Source organism: Bubalus kerabau, chromosome 19 (assembly GCF_029407905.1).
Source record: "Bubalus kerabau isolate K-KA32 ecotype Philippines breed swamp buffalo chromosome 19, PCC_UOA_SB_1v2, whole genome shotgun sequence".
Classification (NCBI taxonomy): Eukaryota; Metazoa; Chordata; class Mammalia; order Artiodactyla; family Bovidae; genus Bubalus; species Bubalus kerabau.
Window position 1 is genome coordinate 67,532,128 of NC_073642.1, and position 18,629 is coordinate 67,550,756.

The 18,629-nt window shown below is 42.5% G+C and overlaps 1 protein-coding gene across 12 annotated transcripts in view; it reads left to right on the forward strand.

Moving 5' to 3' along the window:
• Nucleotides 1–18,629, forward strand: part of WDR20 (WD repeat domain 20) — a 63,778-nt gene that overhangs the window by 1,598 nt on the left and 43,551 nt on the right. For 3 of the 12 annotated variants that reach the window (XR_008705694.1, XM_055556720.1, XM_055556721.1), the window contains exon 2: nt 12,503–12,598. The exons of the other annotated variants lie outside the window; for them this stretch is intronic. Coding sequence is in view for 2 of the 3 variants with exons in the window: in XM_055556720.1 (XP_055412695.1) it covers nt 12,503–12,595 (93 nt within the window). In the remaining variant the exon portion in view is untranslated. The remainder of the gene's footprint in view (nt 1–12,502; nt 12,599–18,629) is intronic. 12 annotated transcript variants of the gene reach the window in all.

Genomic DNA, 18,629 nt, shown 5'->3' on the forward strand with positions numbered 1-18,629 from the left:
TTGCGCTAAGTGTACTACTGTGTTTGAGGTATCCTGTTATAAATTACTGCAGGGAAATCGCTTGACTTTGTTCTCTTGCAGAATTGGAAAAGTCTGAAGTAGTTAGTAGTCTAGGAGTTGAAGTTTTTAGTCCTACCCTCAACTTTGTCACTGACGTGTTGGGTGACCTTTGACGAGTTACTTAACTTCTATCTGCAGCTCTTTAAAACAGAGTATTGCAGTACAGCTGTTGTGATTTTTAGTATTATGACTATAATGAACTTTAAAGGCCCGAAACATTCAGTAGATGTAAAATACAGTTCAGATAAGCGTTAAGAGCATCTGTGACACAGGAGCGTTTATCTTGACATTGATGCAGTGACTGAAAGGATCAGCTTTTTCTCTGAAATTAAGTTTAGAATTTTAAGTTATTAAATTGATTTACAAAAAAATTTAAAAGTGCCTAAAGCTAAATATATTAAGTTACTAGTGTAGACATTACCTTAAAAAAATTTTTTTTCTTTTAAAGTATGCTATTTCTGAAGCATTTTAGTGGTAAACTGTATCTGTACCTGGTAGCTCTGTTTGTATCATAAAAATAGGTCTCTTGCCTGGAAGTATCATAATGGTGCCTACTTTTAGTCCTACTCAATGAAGGATGAATTAGGAGATCTTTTCAAAACTACACCAAAAAATTATTTTAAACAAGACAAATCTTAAACATGTAAATTTGCCTTCAGCTGTGTAATTTACTTGAGCACATTAACTTTTCTGTAAAATTTCATTTTCATGTGGTAATATCTTGTAGATACATTTGCATTATATGTTGGACATTTAAGCTCTTTTCTAGCCACTAATTTTTTAAAAAAAGCATGTCCATGAATGAGTTTGCATTTATTTTTATTTATTTCTGAGTATAAGTGATTGTTTTTATGACTCTGTTTTCTGATTTTAAAACATAGCAGATACTTTTCCTTAATTAAAAAATCTTCATTAAAGGTAACCTTAAAAACTTTAAATTTTACTTTTTGGGGTTAGGAGTTATAAATCTGTATTTGACATTTCGTCATTTTGACTCTTTAAAATTTTTTCCTTTGGGGCATATAAAGTTTTACAACAATTAATCAGATTATTTACATCATTTAGAAGATTTAAATTGGATGAATACATTCAACTTAAATCTGACTGTGGATCTTTTATGTTATTAAAGTCTAGTTGGTTTATAGTATAATATTAGTTTCAGGTGTAAGGCATAGTGAGTCGGTATTTTTACAGATTATACTACATTGAAAGTATAAGATAATGGCTATAATTCCCTGTGCCATACAGTATATTCTTGTTTCTTGTTTATTTTATACATCATTTGTATCTCTCATCCTGTACCCGTAACTTGCCCCTTCCGCCTTCCCTCTTCCCTTTGGTAACTGCTAATTTGTTTTATCTGTGAGTCTGTTTATGTTTTACATAGATGTTCATTTGTGTTATTTTTTAGATTCCACATATAATATGTAATGTCATACAATATTTGTCTTTTTCTGACTTACGTCACTAGGTGTAATATTCCCTAGGTCCATGCACACTGCTGCAAATCTGGGTCTTTTAAAAACCTTAAATTGTGAACTCTGTACTGTCATTCCTGAAAGCAAGGGTGGGGTCCTGGGGAAATAGAGTAGATGAGGAGGTAGTCAAAGACCTAAGCTGAGGAGTGTGATCTTGGCCCCTTGAAGACACAGGTCAGTTGCTAGAGCTGAAAGGGACCTTCAGTTTATGAAGTCTCACCCCTTTGGAGAAAGCCAAGTCTAGAGAGGATGTGCAAACTGTGAATCAGTTTTTTCCTCAAGGTAAAGAATTCATGACAAAGAAGCACAACTGAATCTAAACAGCTGTCTTAGTGAGAAGAGACCGATCTAGCTTTTTGGTTGCACAGATAACCGTATACTTCAAGCTCTTCAGAATTTACCCCAGCATTTTGCCCTGTGTAAGCTTATTGAATCTTGCAGTCCTGTTAGGTAGATGAAGCATCATTTCTTTTTGGAACCAAAGTTCCGAGTAGGGTTTCTTGTGTGAAAACATCTAGTTTTATAAATTTATTTTGCTGAACTAAAAATAATATGGACACTGATTTAATACTGAGGGTAAACTCATTGTTTCAGCAAAGATTTAAGTGACTACTATGATAATAATACTACTCGGCAAGGTAATGTGGGATAGAGTGAGACCCTACCCTTCTCCCCCAGAACTTTCAGCTATTAGCTTTCTTTATGCATTCTTTGGTTTCCTTTTTTTAAAAAAGAGGTTTTAGGATAAAGATGCCAAGGTACTGGGCTTGTTGTACCAACTCTTTGATTTTATGGAAATCTGTTGTAGCATAAAGAAGAATGCCACCACTCAGATCCCTGCTTAAGCATCACATCTCAGCATATCCTTCTTTGAATTCCCAGTCTAGATCAGTTTTCCCCATCATATGTTTTTATAGCATCCTATACTTTGTCTTTCTAGAACTTTTCTCAATTTGTAATTCTCTATCTCTTCTAGAAACAAAGCTCTCTTTGAATAGAAGGTCTTTCTGTTTTCTCTGTCTTCCTACATGAAGTAGACCCCTACAGTTAAATTGGTTGAGTGAATGACTGGGTAAAGCGTCCATGCCCATCTATGTCCTACTTTAAAAAGATCTTTAGAGACTTCCCTAGTAGTCAAGTGGTTAAGAATATGCCTGGCAATGCAGGGGCCCTGGGTTTAATCCCTGGCCCAGGAACTAAGATCCCACATGAACTGGAGCAACTTAGCCTTCATGCCACAACTAGAGAGAAGCCCGTGCACAGCAACAGAAGATGTTGCATGTGGCAGCTAAGACCTGATGCAGCCACATACATTAAAGAAAGATCTTGAGGTGCTGGAAGATGTATTCAGTTTTAAGCCTAAAATTACCAGGTATCTTTAGTAGCTCATATCTTTTAAAAAACATTTTTATTTTTTTTTTAATTAAAAAAAAATTTTTTTTTTTTTATTTGCTGCACTACACAGCTTACAGGTTCTTAGTTCCCTCATCAGGGATTGAAATCAGGTTTCTGGCAGTGAAAGAGCCGAGTCCTAACCACTGGACTGCCAAGGATTCCAAAATACATTTTACTTTATTAAAAACTGAAAGTACTTTTTCATATTTCTTTTTCTTTATTGTTCATTTGGCCGCACCGGTTTTCGTTGCAGCAGACTGGGTCTTCCGTCTTCACTGTGGCGTGTGGGATCTTTAGTCGCAACCTGTGAGGGCTCAGTTGCAGCACGTGGGATCTACTTCCCTGACCAGGGATCACATCTCGGCCCCTACATTGAGAGCCACCAGTCTTAACCACTGGGCCACCAAGGAAGTCCCCTCAAAAGATGTTTTAAATTATTGTTAGTTGGTAACAAATTTATCTCTCTCTATATATAACTGGGAAATTATGTAGCAGGAGACGGTAAAGTGGTGGAAAGCACCAAATGGTGCAGGTTACTTTTGATTTGCTTCTGTCAAACCATGTTACCTACCAGACCTATGTGCTGTCAGACAACTTTTCAAATTTTTAAAAAATATTTTATTGAAACATAATTGATTTGCAGTGTTGTATTAGTTTCTGGTATACAGCAAGGTGATTCAGTTATACAAATATGTCTATATACTTTTTCATATCCTTTTCCATTATGGCTTATTATAGGCTATTGAATCTAGTTCTCTGTGGAGGACCTTGTTTATCCTAATTTATGCCTTCCCGACCCCCCCTGTAAAATATTGGTTTGTTTATGGTTGCTCTGGGTCTCTGTTGCTGTGCGCAGACTTTCTCTAATTGCTTTAAGCAAGGCTGCTTTCTAGCTGCGGTGCTCTGGCTTCTCCTTCTCCTCTTTTTGCAGACCACAGGCTCTGGGTGCTCAGGCTTTAGTACTTGCAGCTTGGAGGCTTACAGCATGTGGAATCTTCCCAGACCAGGGATGGAACCTATGTCTCTGCCCTGCATTGGCAGGCAGATTCTTAACCACTGGGCCACCAGGGAAGTCCTCCTTCTTTTTAAATTGAATCAAACAAGTTTTTAAAGCTACACTCAGAATTACTTAACATTCGAAGCAAAGAGCCTTTACATTTTGCCCGCCATCTTAAGATTCTGGGCCATCGATGTACTGTCCAGAGATTGAAGCAATTCTTACAAGAGATGAAAAGTAGAATTAGATGGTTTCCAAGGCCTTTTCGGTAAAGAATCTGCCTGCAATTCAGGAGGCCAGGGTTCGATCCTTGGTTTAGGAAGATCCCCTGGAGAAGGAAATGGCAACCTACTCCAGTATTCTTGCCTGGAGAATTCTGTGGACAGAGGAACCTGGCAGGCTGCAGTCCATGGGGTCACAAAGAGTCGGACTAAGTGACTAACACACATGCAAGGCCTTTTCAGTTCTTAAGATTGTATGATTCCGTGCTCAATGATTTTTGAATGAAAATTTGTCTTTGTAATAGGGAAATGTCTTCCTGACTTGGATTCATTGACTACTTTTTGAATGGGAATTGGGAAGAGTGGGGTGTGTAGTGAAAGCAGGTTGAACATACAGTGATTCTAGGTCTTTATTGCTAGAAAAAGCTTGGGTACTCACCATGCTGAGATGAAGCTGGGGTCAGAAGGTCAGTTAATAATGATAGCCAAAATGTTTTTTGAGATGGAGTTATCCAGGAGAGTTATGGGTTGACTTGAGAGACAATGAGTGTTCCGTATAGGAAATATCAAAGTCTCTTTGTCAAAGACTGCAGAACCACCTGTTGGTGACCGGGGGATTCATGCTTCATGTGGGAGGGTGAACTACATGCCTTTTAAAGCTTTTTATCCACAGACTAGTTTTAGATACTAGATTGCTCTAAAGAAGGTCATGTTCACACCCTTCTCCCCATTTGTATTTTCACACCATTCTGCTCCCTATTTATTATTTAGAAGAGGCTTAGAAGTTCAGAATTTTTTTATATCAAATTCACTTTGAGGAATCTTATACTTAGTTTAGTAGGGCACATAAGGAATTGGATGGAAATCTTTTTTTTTTCCCCATGAAGGACCACTTAATGACTTCTGAAGTATTCATATAAATATTAATTTATTTGACTATAGAATCATCTATACTGAGGGGGAAGCATGTTAGTTTATCGCCTAAAGCAGGCTTGAGAAACTTGGATGTGATACCTTGGTTCCCTTGGCCTTGAAGAGGAGGATGGTGCTGATACTTGGAGAGGCTCCATGGGTGGATGTGAGCCGTGGTGAGACGCTCCCAGAGCGTGTCAGTGAGAGCCGGGAGCTGGGATGAGTGTCGTTCTTTCAGCAAATATCTGTGGGGCGCACCTCCCAGATACGTGGTGCTAGATCTGTCTTTGTTGTTGTTCAGTTGCTAATTCACGTCCAACTCTTTGCGACCCCATGGACTGCAGCACGCCAGGCTTCCCTGTCCTTCACTCTTTCCAAGAGTTTGTTCACTCTCATGTCCATTGAGTCAGTGCTGGGTGTAGACAAAGTCTATGCCCTTAAGAAACTTATATCACCTATATGTATTATCGTTGAGTTAATCACCTAGTAATTTTTAGTGTTTATTGTATTCTGGTAAAAAAAACTTGAGCAAGAATCAAAACGTAGTGGATTTTGTCGCTGACTAGTTTGGCTATAGGCCTAAAGAACCTCATTTTTAAAATAAATGTAAAGATTTTCATAGTCTGGTATTGTCTTAGAGACCATTTTAATTTATATCTCAGCTAGGTTGGTTTGTGCAGAAATATGAAATGTGGTCCTATTTGTTAGGAATAGACATCAAAAATAGAAATAACTTTATTTGGTAGACATTCCCAATTTTCATTTTCAGTGCATTTAAAATATCAATGACAGGTTATCCTCTGAACATCTGACATCTGTTTTTCATAACAGAGTACAAGATGTGTCTTGTTTTGAAAAAAATAATCCTCATTCATCAAGCGTTTTTTGCTGAATTGCTATATACAAGTTACTACTATCTCTTGTGGGTGACGTGAAGGTAAATTAAGATACTTGCTATCTGCATGGAGCTTGTATTTTTGTCTTGATGATTGTAATAGAAGTAGAAAGTGTGTGCTCGTCTCATGGCATGAGCAGTACACGAGTCCGATGGAATTCAGGGGCGAGGGTGAAGTGGAGGAGTCTTTCTCTGCCTAGTGGAAGAATTCTGGGTTGAATTTCAAATAGATGATTTGGCCTGAAATGTTGTATACAGATCACATTTTTGTAAATTCCAAAATGTGTAGCCTTGTATTTCTAATTTCAGGAATGCTTTGTCTTTACTTCTCATTGACCCTTAGTTGGCAGTTACTCTTTACCTTTACTAACCCTTTCCACTTATTTGTTATTATTACTTTAAAATTTTTATTGGACTATAGTTGACTTACAGTATTTTGTTTCAGGTATTCAGCAGAATGGATGTGTTACACATGTATCCACTCTTTTAGATAATTTTCCCAGATAGGCCATAATGGAGTATTGAGTAGAGTTCCCTGTGCTATATAAAAGGTCCTTAACTAGCTGTGTTATATTTGGTAGTGTGTATATGTCAGTCGCAATCTCCCAGTTTATCCTGCCCCCCCTTCTTACCTTTCAGCATTTTTACCAACTTCACTGCTTCTCTGACAATTGGTAATTTGGAAACTGAGTAATGTCAGTTCTGTTTTGTAGTATGGAATTTTAAACAGTAGGGTAGATGGTATTAATACTAAAAAGTCAAATCAGCCTGTGCTACATTAAAAAAATTATATTGTTTTATTTTGGTTTTTTTTTTATGTAGTATAGTTGCTTTACAATGTTGTTAGTCTTTTTGTTTTTCATTTTAATTTTTTGGCTATGCTGGGTCTCTGTTGCGCTGTCTTCCTGCCATGAGCAGGGGCTGTTCTTCAGTGCAGTGCTCAGGCTTCTGGTTGCAGCGGCTTCTCTTGTTGCAGAGCTCAGGCTCAGTTGTGGTGCACGGGTGTGGTTGCTCCGCGGCATGTGGAGTCTTCCGGGATCAGGGATCCAACCAGTGTCCTCGGCATTGGCAGGCAGGTTCTTATCCACTGGTCCACCAGGGAAGTCTTGTGCTACATAACTGTAGATTTTTATGAGAAAGAAGCAAGAACCATTCATGAGGAAGGAATTTTTAAGGTTTTTATATTTTAAAATTAAGAATGGGAATATTTTCCACATATTTTCAAGTAACCACATTGTAGTTTATCCCTGTGACATTAAGCTGTTTTTCCGTCGGTTGGTTCATAGCCAGGCTCACCATTGTAGGGGGTGGGGTGGGGTGGGGTAGGGTGGGGGGTTGTGTGTGTGTGTCTGTGTGTTCCTGCTACAACAGAACTGGTCCAGGTGCTCATTCTCTACTTTAATCTTTGCTTCAGAGGCTCTGTCTTTTCTTAATGTTTCATTTAATAAATGTTTGAGTGGTTTTAGGGGCTTTCTTGGTGGGTCCAGTGGTTGAGACTCCGAGTTTGCCCTGCAGAGGATGTGGGTTTAATCCCTGGTTGGGAAACAAAAGATTCCACATGCCTCATGGTGCTGTCAAAAAAAATTTTTTTTTGAGTGGTTTTATGTGAGAAGCAGTATACTGGACTCTGGGAAATCAGAGATGTGTAAGTTGATCCCTGAGCCCAGGAGGATTATCATCCAACCGAGGAGACAAGATATTCACACACTTCCTCTTTCAAGATTCCAGTGCCTGCTCTGCATTGTTGTTGAGACTGAACCTCTGTGGTCAGGGAGCTGACAGTCCAGTAGGAGGATAAATGGCTGTTCATTCATCTAATATGTAATGGACCTGTAAGCCCAAAGACAAGTAAGACATGGTCCCTGGCCTAACATGACCGTAACAAGGTGTTAAGATTGATGAACGAGTAGTGGTGAGATGTATGGTGTCTGCTATTTTAGACAGTATTCACTTACTGGGGCTTTTCTTTTTTATGGCTACAGTGTGAGGCTTGCAGGGTCTTGGTTCCCTGGCCAGGGATTGAACCCCAGGCCCTTGGCACTGAGAACACAAAGTCCTGACGACTGGACTGCCAGGGAACTCCCTGAGGCTTCTTAATCTGATTAGAATTTAGGAGGTATGTCAACCTAGATGGGGAGAAATATTTTACATCTTTATTTTTAACTGAACTTCTGAGTTTTAATGTGTTCTTCAATTATGAACATGGGCAACAAATCATGTAGTAACAGACCTGTGACTTGATCACCAGTGAAAACCACAGGTGTTTGCAAATCACATATGGCTGTTGCAGAATATCAAATATCATTTATACTCATCACTACTTTGAAATTACAGTAGTTAGTGGATCTGCTACTAGAACCCGTTATTCAGTGTGAAATAAACTTTAAAAAATCCTAAATTTGTTTAATATAGTATTACTATTTAATATAATCGATCTCTTTGTAATCTTTTTTTTTGATCTTCGTTGCAGTGTACAGGCTCTTTGTGGCCGCGAGTGGACTTCGCTCTGGGGGTGGCGTGTGGGCTTCTCGTTGCAGTGGCTTCTCTTGTGGAGCGTGGGGTTTAGAGCTCGTGGGCTTGGGAGTTGTGGCTCACGGGCTTAGTTGCCATGGGGCATATGGGATCGTAGTTCCCAGATCAGGGGTTGAATCCATGTCGCCTGTGTCACAGGCAGACTTTTAACCACTGGACCACCAGGGAAGTCCCTCCTTTATACTCTTTTGTGTTAAGAACATTATTATGAGGAGTCCCTGGTACAGAAAGTTTAAGCATCCTGAGCAGATAATCTTGGCTTGCCTTCTTCAGAGTATTGTATGTGATTAAATGTGAGAAGGGCAGCTGGTTTCTTCTGTTGGGTGAGCTTCGCTCCGTGAAGTGGTCTCTGTGGTGCTTCCGGAGGGTGGTGGTTACTCAGCAGCTGAGTCTAGGATTCTGAGTCGTGGGTTTGAGTGCTGCGTTTCGTTGTCCTCCTCATGGTTCTGTGCCCTTGCTGCCCTAAATAGAGGGAGAGGTACAAGGTGGACTGTGTTTCTGTTGGATCCTGGAGTGGATGATTACAGTGTGATGTTTTCTTGTCTCAAATGCAGTGGGAACTTAGGTTTTAACAGGTTACATTTGAACTGAATTCCGACGGGTGGGCGGGCAGAAGACGGAGAGGATTCTGAACGAGGGGCCTGGGAGCCCAGCACCTAAGGATGTGGCATTTGATGGCTCCTCCTGAAAGTGCTGAGCGGCTCCTGAGGGTTGAAGCTTGTGCAGGTTTTGGGAGGACAGGATTATATTCCTTAGTGAGTGATGGTTTAATGTTGGATATATCCTAGCTTGTAGAACTTTCAGTATGATTTTTTGAAAGTTTTTTTTTTTTTTTTTTTTTACTGTATTTTCATTCTTTTGATACTGCTTCTGCAGGAACGGATTAGTCCTGTTTTAGTTAGTCCTTCTTACAGTTCCTGGAGTGTTATCCTCTTCCAGGACTCAAGCCATCAGATCGTGTCATGCCAGCCCTCATTGGACTCTCCCCACTTTCCTTCGGTTCTCAGTGATTCTAACTCCTGCCACCCTGCTGCTCTCTCCAGCACACTCCTGTCTTAAATGCTGTGACTAATAGTTTTAACTCCCTTTGCCCACACACTCGGTTCTATCCCTGATTGAATCCAGTTCTACAGCAATCATGTTGTTATTCCCGCCGTCTTGAAAAAGGAAGGGAGAACCCTTTCTGGCCCCCACCCACTCCCTACAGGTTCTTAGCCTGGGGCAGCTTGTTGTTGTTCAGTCGCTCAGTCCTGTCCAGCTCTTTGTGACTCCATGGATGGCAGCACGCCAGGCTTCCCTGTCCTTCAGTATCTCCCAGAGTTTGCTCAGACTCATGTCCATTGAGTCAGTGGCAGCATCCAACCACTTTATCACCTGTTGTCCCCTTCTCCTCCTGCCTTCAATCTTTCCCAGCATCAGGGTCTTTTCCAATGACTCAGTTCTTCACATCAGGTGGCCAAAGAATTGGAGCTTCAGCTTCAGCATCAGTCCTTCTGGTGAATATTCAGGCTTGATTTCCTTTAGGATTGACTGGTGGGTAAAGAATCTGCCTGAGTTCAGTCCGTGGGTTGGGAAGATCCTTTGGAAGGAGGGCATGGCAACCCACTCCAGTATTCTTGCCTGAAGAATCCCGGTGGACCGAGGAGCCTGGTGGGCTATAGTCCATGGGGTCACATAGAGACTGAGCGACTAAGCCCAGCTTACTGCAAGCTCCTCTAGTTGTTTGGGCCCTTCAGAGTGTGGTTCGCAGACCAGCACCATCATACTTCTCACCCTGGAGCCTGTTGGGCTTCAGAACTGTGTCCCACTCCAGACTCACTGAGTCAAAATCCGCCTTTTCCAGGAGTCCCTAGGTGACTCAAGGGCTTTCCTCCTGACTCAGTTGGTAGAGAATTCACCTTCAGTGCAAGAGATGCAGGTTCGATCTACGCGTCAGGAAAATCCCCTGGAGAAGGAAATGGCAACCCACTCCAGTATTCTTGCCTGGGAAATTCCATGGACACCAGCGTCTGATGGGCTACAGTCCACGGGGTCACAAGAGTCGGACATGACTGAGCCACTAAACCACCAGGTGATTCGTGTGCTCACTAACGTTGAAGAGGTGGTGGTCGGTACAGCTTTCTCAAGTACTTCCACTATCTCTTCACACTTAATCCAGTCAAATTATTGTATCATCCTGCCCTCTATTGTAAGTGTCCAATTCACTGGGATTTTTTTTTTTCTAATTTACTAAGTTGTGCAACTATTACTATAATCCACTTTTAATACTGCAGAGATTGTTTTAAATTTTAATTTTGTGTAAGTTTCGGTTGGGGCTTCCCAGGTGGTGCAGTGGTAAAGAATCCGCCTGCTGATGCAGGAGACTTAGGTTTGATCCCTGGATCAGGAAGATCCCCTGGAGTAAGAAATGGCAACCCTTACCAGTATTCTTGCCTGGAAAATTCCATGGACGGAGGAGCCTGGCGAGCTGCAGTTCAAATGGGGTTGCAAAGAGTTGGACGCGACTGAGCACACACATCAGATCAGATCAGATCAGATCAGTTGCTCAGTCGTGTCCGACTCTTTGCGACCCCATGAATCGCAGCACGCCAGGCCTCCCTGTCCATCACCAACTCCCGGAGTTCACCCAGACTCACGTCCATCGAGTCAGTGATACCATCCAGCCATCTCATCCTCTGTCGTCCCCTTCTCCTCTTGCTCCCAATCCCTCCCAGCATCAGAGTCTTTTCCAGTGAGTCAGCTCTTCGCATAAGGTGGCCAAAGTACTGGAGTTTCAGCTTCAGCATCAGTCCTTCCAAAGAAATCCCAGGGCTGATCTCCTTCAGAATGGACTGGTTGGATCTCCCTGCAGTACAAGGGACTCTCAAGAGTCTTCTCCAACACCACAGTTCAAAAGCATCAATTCTTCGGCGCTCAGCCTTCTTCACAGTCCAACTCTCACATCCATACATGACCACAGGAAAAACCATAGCCTTGACTAGACAAAGTTAGTAGTAAAGTTTCAGTTACGCGCAATGAATAAATTCTGGAGGTCTGCTGCACAGCGTAGTGACTGTAGTTCGCAATACAGTATTGTGTGCATCAGAACTGTTAAGAGAGTAGATCTCGTATTAAGTGTTCTTACCGCAAAAAACAAAAGGGAAGTGACACAAGGAGATGTTGAGATGTGTCAGGTGCATCTGTCACCTTGATTGTGGTCATGGTATTGTGGGGTCTTGCACGTGTGCATGCAGGAAACCCTGGTTCAGTTCCTGGGTCAGGAAGATCCAGTGGAGAATATTCTTGGGCTTCCCTTGTGGCTCTGCTGGTAAAGAATCTGCCTGCAATGCAGGAGACCTGGGTTCTATCCCTGGGTTGGGAAGATCCCCTGGAGAAGGCTACCCAAGCTCATCAAATTGTAAATGTTTAGCACGTGCAGTTCTTTGTATGTCAATTATACCTTTATAAAGCTGTCAGAAATACATTTATTTTTACATTTTAATTATGTAAAACATTTACTGGCTCTACTATCCAAACTATAAAACATGATTATGTTCAGAGATCTCTAGCTTCCAATTCTTTCTGACCCCTTACTCCATTCCCTTCCACTCCCTATAATCATTTTATTCGTATCTGACTCATCCTTCTGTTATAATAAGAATAAGATGACATTTGAGCAGAGATCTGAAGGAATTGAGGGAACCTACTATGTATGGTATTTTGCATCTTTGTTTTTTTTTTTTTTTTGCTTAACGATATATACTGGAGACCTTTCCATATTAGTAAATTGAGAGCTTCACTCTTGTCATTGCTTTGTACTCCATGCTGTGGGTGTACCCTGATTTATTTAACCAGATGACTCTGGACTGTTAATGTTTTTTAAATTACAAATAAGGCTGCAGTGAATAACTTTGCGTGTGTATTATTTTGCATGGAGGCAGGTGTGTTTGTAGTATGTATTTCCAGAAGAGATACTTCTGAGTCAGAGGGTAGATCTGTACCTGTTTTTAATAAATGCTCATGTTTTTAATAGGTGTCGTCAGGCCTCTGTAGGGAGGCCTCACTGATTTGTGCTGTACCGCAGCCTCCCCAGCAGTGTGTCCCCGGACTTCTGCATTTGATATGATAGGTGAGAAGTTAGTATGTTTGTTTTCTCCTTGTAGCAAGTGAGGTTGAACATCATTCTATATATTTAGGGTGAAATAGATTTCCTTTTCTGTGAATTGTTTCATATCCCTTACCCATTTCTCTTTTGGGTTTTTGAACATCTTGATTTTTCTAAAAGGGGAGTTCCTTATACATTACGGAGGTTAGTCCTTTGTCTATGATAATAAATTAACAGGTTTTTTTTTTTCTTCTCAGTTTGTCATCTGTCTTGTAACTTTGCTTAAGGATGTGTTTGTATTTGTTTTTGCCATAAAGAATTTCCGTATTTTTGCAGTTAAGTTTATAAATCTGTAAACTTCCTTTTGTAATTTTGAGCCACAGTTTTATTATTTAGGTGTTAACCAGTTGCTATTCTCCAAGGTTTAAATAAGAGGGAAATTTTACATTTTAAAATTTAGGTTTAATAAGACTATGCTGGAAGCAAGAGATGAACATCAGAGTGTGTTATACAAGAAACTGATTAGATAATGATTCACCAGTGATTTTAGGATTTAGCATACCTTGAATATATTATGATGTTAGGTATGTTTTGTTTTGCAAGTAACAGGAAGCCAAACTCATATTTAAACTCTAAAGGGGGCTGTATTGGCTTATGACACTGAAAACCCCCATGGTCAGGTGGGTTCAGGTGTGGGCTGATCGGGGCACCAGCTCTGTCTGCTGAGCGTCTGTGACTCTGCTTTCCGCTGTGTGTCATCCTGGCTTTGGTGGCAGAACAGTGATGGGGGTTCTAGGCTTCAGTTTCTGTACCGCGTGGCCCACAGTGAGAGCCAACATCCAGGATGAGAATAAACAGTTTTAAGCACTTTGTCAGAATAAGGACGGTTGTTTCATAGAAGCCCGCAGCAAACCTCCTTTGACTCCTTGCCCCAAACTGGGTTACCAGCTCATTCTTGAGGCCAAGAAAATAATGCGGTGTTCAATCAATTGGGAGTCCTGACTGACTCACGACTTTCTTAAGGGGATTGGATTATATGATATCCTTATTGCTCTGGAGCTGCAGTGGGAGTAGATTCCAGACAGGAGAATAGGTCTATAGATAGATACAGGGTGGGCAACCAGGAGATGCAGGCTACACTGAAGTCAGGTGACCCAGGCGTAGTAGACACGGCCCTTTCCTCTGGAGAAGAGCTCGCAGTGAGATGAGTCAGTAGAGCAAGGAACACAGCACACTGCAGTTGCACGCTGAGCGTGGCTTGGGCCGTGCAGTGTTTCTGTGTGCTCTAGGAACCTCTGTTTCCCTTGCTCTTACTGTTTGACTGTTATGAGTGTCCTCCCACCTTTTCACAGTGTTGGACAACACAGTCTTGGTCTCTTTCACCAAATGGTGAATCTTGAGGGCAGAAACCATCTTCTTCATCTTACATCCATTGCAGTGCCTGTGATTGTTGTTCAGTCACTCACTTGTGTTTAGTTCCTCTTCACTTTCTGCCATTAGGGTGATGTCATCTGCATATCTGAGGTCATTGGTATTTCTCCTGGAAATCTTGATTCCAGCTTGTGCTTTATCCAGCCTGGCATTTCTCCTGATGTACTCTGCATATAAGTTAAATAAGCAGGGTGACAATATGCAGCCTTGACGTACTCCTTTCCCAATTTTGGACCAGGCATTTGTTCCATGTGTGGTTCGAACTATTGCTTCTTGTCCTCCCTACAGCTTTCTCAGGAGGCAGATAAGGCCATCTGGTAGTCCCATCTCTTTAAGAATTTTCCATGGTTTGTTGTGATCCACACAAAGGCTTTAGCGTAGTCAATTAAGCAGAAGTAGATGTTTTTTCTGGAAGCCTATACATGGTAGGCACATTGTGTTCAATTTTAAATGAATGAGTTGGTTGAAATTGCCCTCTGCTAAGGACTTACTGGAGTAATTCAGTAATCTCTCAAAATCCCTGTCACAAGACAGGCCTGGTTCGTGTTTGCTGCCAAAGCTCACAGAGGTCGGCCTGCCAACCCCATTTGCACTGGTTGAGAGGCTCTTAGAAATCAGTCACAGCCTCAGATCTTGTGCTGCTAGAGTTCTTCCAGGCTAACTCAGGAGGCAGTTGTCTGGTGTCTTGATTGCCTGGAGCTCGTTTTGTTCGGAAACAACCACTTCCTTGTCTTGGTGTCTTGGAGAAGTGTTCACGCTCTCCCTTCCAGTCCCTTCTTATGTCCCATTTAATTCTAGGAATTACACAACTCCTTACATTTTTTTTTCCCCTTCTGGATTTTGGAATAGGTAGGTGTACAGGTAGCTAGCAAAACTGAGGGTAATATTAGCTCAGCTATTAAAAAATAATGGGGGTTGTTCTTGGGGCTTTCCTTGGTGTGGCTGCAGTTTGCAATCAGAGAGATCTCAGAGGGTGCGGCACAGGTTGAGCTGGAAAGGCTCCATCAAGTCCCTGCACAGCAGGCTCTGGATTAAGCGTCCCTCCAGTTGCCACCCCTCCTGGCGTCCCTCTGGAGTCTCTGCCCTTGGACTCAGGCCACCTTTCTCTGTCTTCCTCGTGGCCGTGAGCTGACTGCCTTGCTGTCTGTTCATTGAACGCCTTGGTGCCTGCCTCACAGCCTCCCTTTCCATTCCAGTTCTGGCCACCATCCTGGGTGGTTTCCTGTCCACTGCGTAACCCATCAGGCACCGTGGTGCCTCGATTTCTTGCCTTATGTGTCCACCTCCTATCACCTCCTGTAGTCCACCTCTGGCACTCCCTTTCAAAGTGACACTCTGAGTCTTGTCATCAGCTGAAACATCTTTAGCTCCAGAATCACTAATCCAGGTGGAAACAGTTGTCCTTCTGCCCCAGTGTGACCTTGGCTCCCACTTCTTTGATTTCTCCAGCATATAGGTTACTCAGCATCAAAACCGTTGACAAAACCATTGGGCGCCATGCAGCCCAAAACTTTGTTGACCTCTCAGCAGCAGTGGACACAGCTGATCGTCTCTTCATCGAAGCCCTCCTTGTCTTGCATGACACTTAACTGTGACTGTCTGTCTCCTTCTCTGCACCACGTCTGTCCGGCCGCTCTGCTTCACCTTTGTCTGTTCCTTCTGTTTTCCTAGTCTCTAAGTGGGTTTCCCTGTGGCTCAGTCCTGTTCCTTTTCCTTTCTTACTCCCATGATGTGGACTACAGATACTTCTCTGTATCTTTTGTTCCAAATTGTTTCTGCCTTTTCTCACCACCCCCCAAAGGAAAAAGTATTTATTGCAACAAGTTAATCCAGTGGGTATTCCCCAGGGAGCAGAATCTGTTTGTGAAGGCAGTTAAAGAGATGGGGGCCTCCTTGGTGTGGCCTGTGCTGCCGCAAAGCCCCGTCTCTGTCCCTGTCCTCTCTGGAGCCTCCTTGGCGGTGGCTTCTGCCGGTTCCTCCTCCTGCTCTGCTGCCGTCAGCTTTCCAGGCCGTCTGTCAGCCATTGTGGCGGGCTGTGGGCGGGCTGTGGCCCCTCTGCAGAGCGGGGCCTGCCCTGGAGTTGCTGGGCTACCTGTGCTCCTGCCATTCGTAGGCAGTCCCTGGCCGCAGTCACCAGCTGGAGCTGTGCCCCTCCTTCATATTTCACCTTTTTTCTTGAACAGTCTTGTAAGAGTTTGTCAAATTTTGTTTCACAGAATTGGGTGTTTCTTTGCTTTCTGTTTTTTATTAATAAGATCTGTCTTTACCTCCTTTGTTTTCTTTGTACTTTCTCTAGATTTCTGGCTTGAAAACATAGGTTATTAGCCTTTGTTGCTTTTTAATGATGTGCTCAAACTGTAGAATTTCCTCCTAAGTGTTACTTTGTCGCCTGTGCGTTATGCATGTGGTGATACCGCCACTGTGCTCAGGCTCTCAGTTGTGTCCGGCTCTCTGCCACCCACAGACTGGAGCCCACCAGGCTCCTCCGTCCATGGGATTCTCCAGGCAAGGATCCTGGCGTGGTTGCCGTGCCCTCCTCATTGTCATTAAGATCTAAATATTTTGTTACTTCCATGTTTATTTCCTCTTTAACCCTGAATTTCTAAACAGACATTTTAAAGTTACTATTCATGGTGTTTAGTTTTGTTATTAATTAACTTATTCTCGTGATATCGTCATATAATTTTTTTTTTTAATATTAGTTACTTGAAAGGTAATGATCTTTTTTCCTTGTAACCTGGTTAAAATGTTTCATGTATTTTTAAAAGAATATGTATCCTCTGTTAGGCTCAGGGTGACATGTCTCTGTATGTGTGTTTGATAAAGGTTTTAATGCTGTTCACATTGCCCGTATCTTTACAGTTATTATGACTGCTTTATTTATCAGTTTTTGATAGGTGTGCGTTAAACATCTCACTGTGATATTCTGTTTTCAGGATTGGAAGTTCTGTTTCCAAAATTCTGTTTTGAGGGTTGGAAAATCAGTTTATTTTTGTTAATATTGGCATGGAATGTTTAACTATCCCTTATTTTCATCTTTTTTATGTAGATTTATTTTTGATGTTTTGGTCCTTTGAAATGTTCCTTGTTCCATCGTTATCTGTGATGCTTTCTTCTCTTTCTCTCTTCCTCGCTCCACCTACTCTGGCAGGAATTTCTGTTGGTTTTATCTCCAGAACAGGTGTTGAGTGCATCTGCTCTGGCTTTCACTGCCGTCTCTCATCTCACCCAGGCACGTGCAGCCTGCTGACTGGTCCTTTCTGTGGCGGGGCTGCCTTGCCTGGGCTCGTGGGGTCGTAGTTCTGACCTGCATCCCGCAGTGCGCGCGAGGCGTCCTAACCACCAGCCCTGGGCAGCCTCTGGCTGGGCTTTTGCTTCGCTCTCGCTCCTCTCATTTATTCTCTGTGCAGTAGCCTGAGTGATCTTTAAAAATGTAAATCTTATTGTTGCTCCCAGGCTTAAAATCTTTCAGTGTTAAAATGTGTTCACTGGCTCTTGTTGCTTTTAGCATGAAAAACAAAATTATTAACATGGCCCACTGGGCCCTGCGTGAGCCGGCTCTAGCTTACTTCATCACCCTCTGCCCCCTTTACTGTATCATTCTGACTCACTGGTGTGCCTTCTAATTCTTACAACCAGCTTTACCTTCTTGCCGCAGATTCTTCTTGTATCAGCTTCCTTTGCACGGAATGCTTCCACTCCCGGCCCCTTCACCTGTTCATTCCTCCTCCTCGAATCTTAGCTCACATGCCCTTTTCTCCCAGGCCTCTTGCCCTGACAGCTGACAAGGCCAGGCCTCCTGTTACCCCTACCAGGTCTTTCGTCTTTCTAGCACGTCACAATAAGTCAAAGAAAAACTGATTTTGAAATTTAATGTCCTCTTCTTCCCACCACGTAAACTAGATTGTGAACTCAGCAGGGCTGACTCCATCTAATTCATTCCTAAACCCCCATGTCTAACTCAGTGCCTTTGATGCGGTAAAGGCACTCTGCAAATGCTTGAATGATTGGATAAATGTATAAGTAAATGATTGTCGTGTGTATTGACAGTGGGTAGATTATGGTAAGCGTGTTGTCTTGTATGTAGTTGGCACTTGGTTAACTACTCTGCTCTTTCTCATCGTGTTTTGAGAGATGTATTTAAAGAATAGCAAGCTGTACCCATCTCACTCGAACTTGGTGCTCTCTCTTCCCCCTTTGTCCACACACACCTTACCTGAGCACTGGCGACGGGTAAAGGCAGGAAAACAATTGAGAATCCTGTTCAGTGTAAAGTGTTCTGTTTTAAATTTATTTTCTTTCCTTATTTTGGTTGCGTTGGGTCTTCATTGCATGCAGGCTCTCCTCTGGCTGCTGTGAGTGGAGTCCTCATTTCGGGGCGTCTCTTGTGGAGCGCGGGCTCCAGGCACGTGGCCTTAGTCGTGGTGCGGGACTTGGTTGCTCCGTGGCAGGTGGGACCTTCCCGGACCGGGGATTGAGCCCATGTTCCCTGCACTGGCAGGCGGACCACTGGACAACAGGGAAATCCCTAAAAGGTTTTCTTAGAAGGAAAGTCTGCTGATCATTCAAATTACTAATGAGTTTGTCCTATAGGAGTTTTTCCTTCATTGGCAGCAATAAAAAG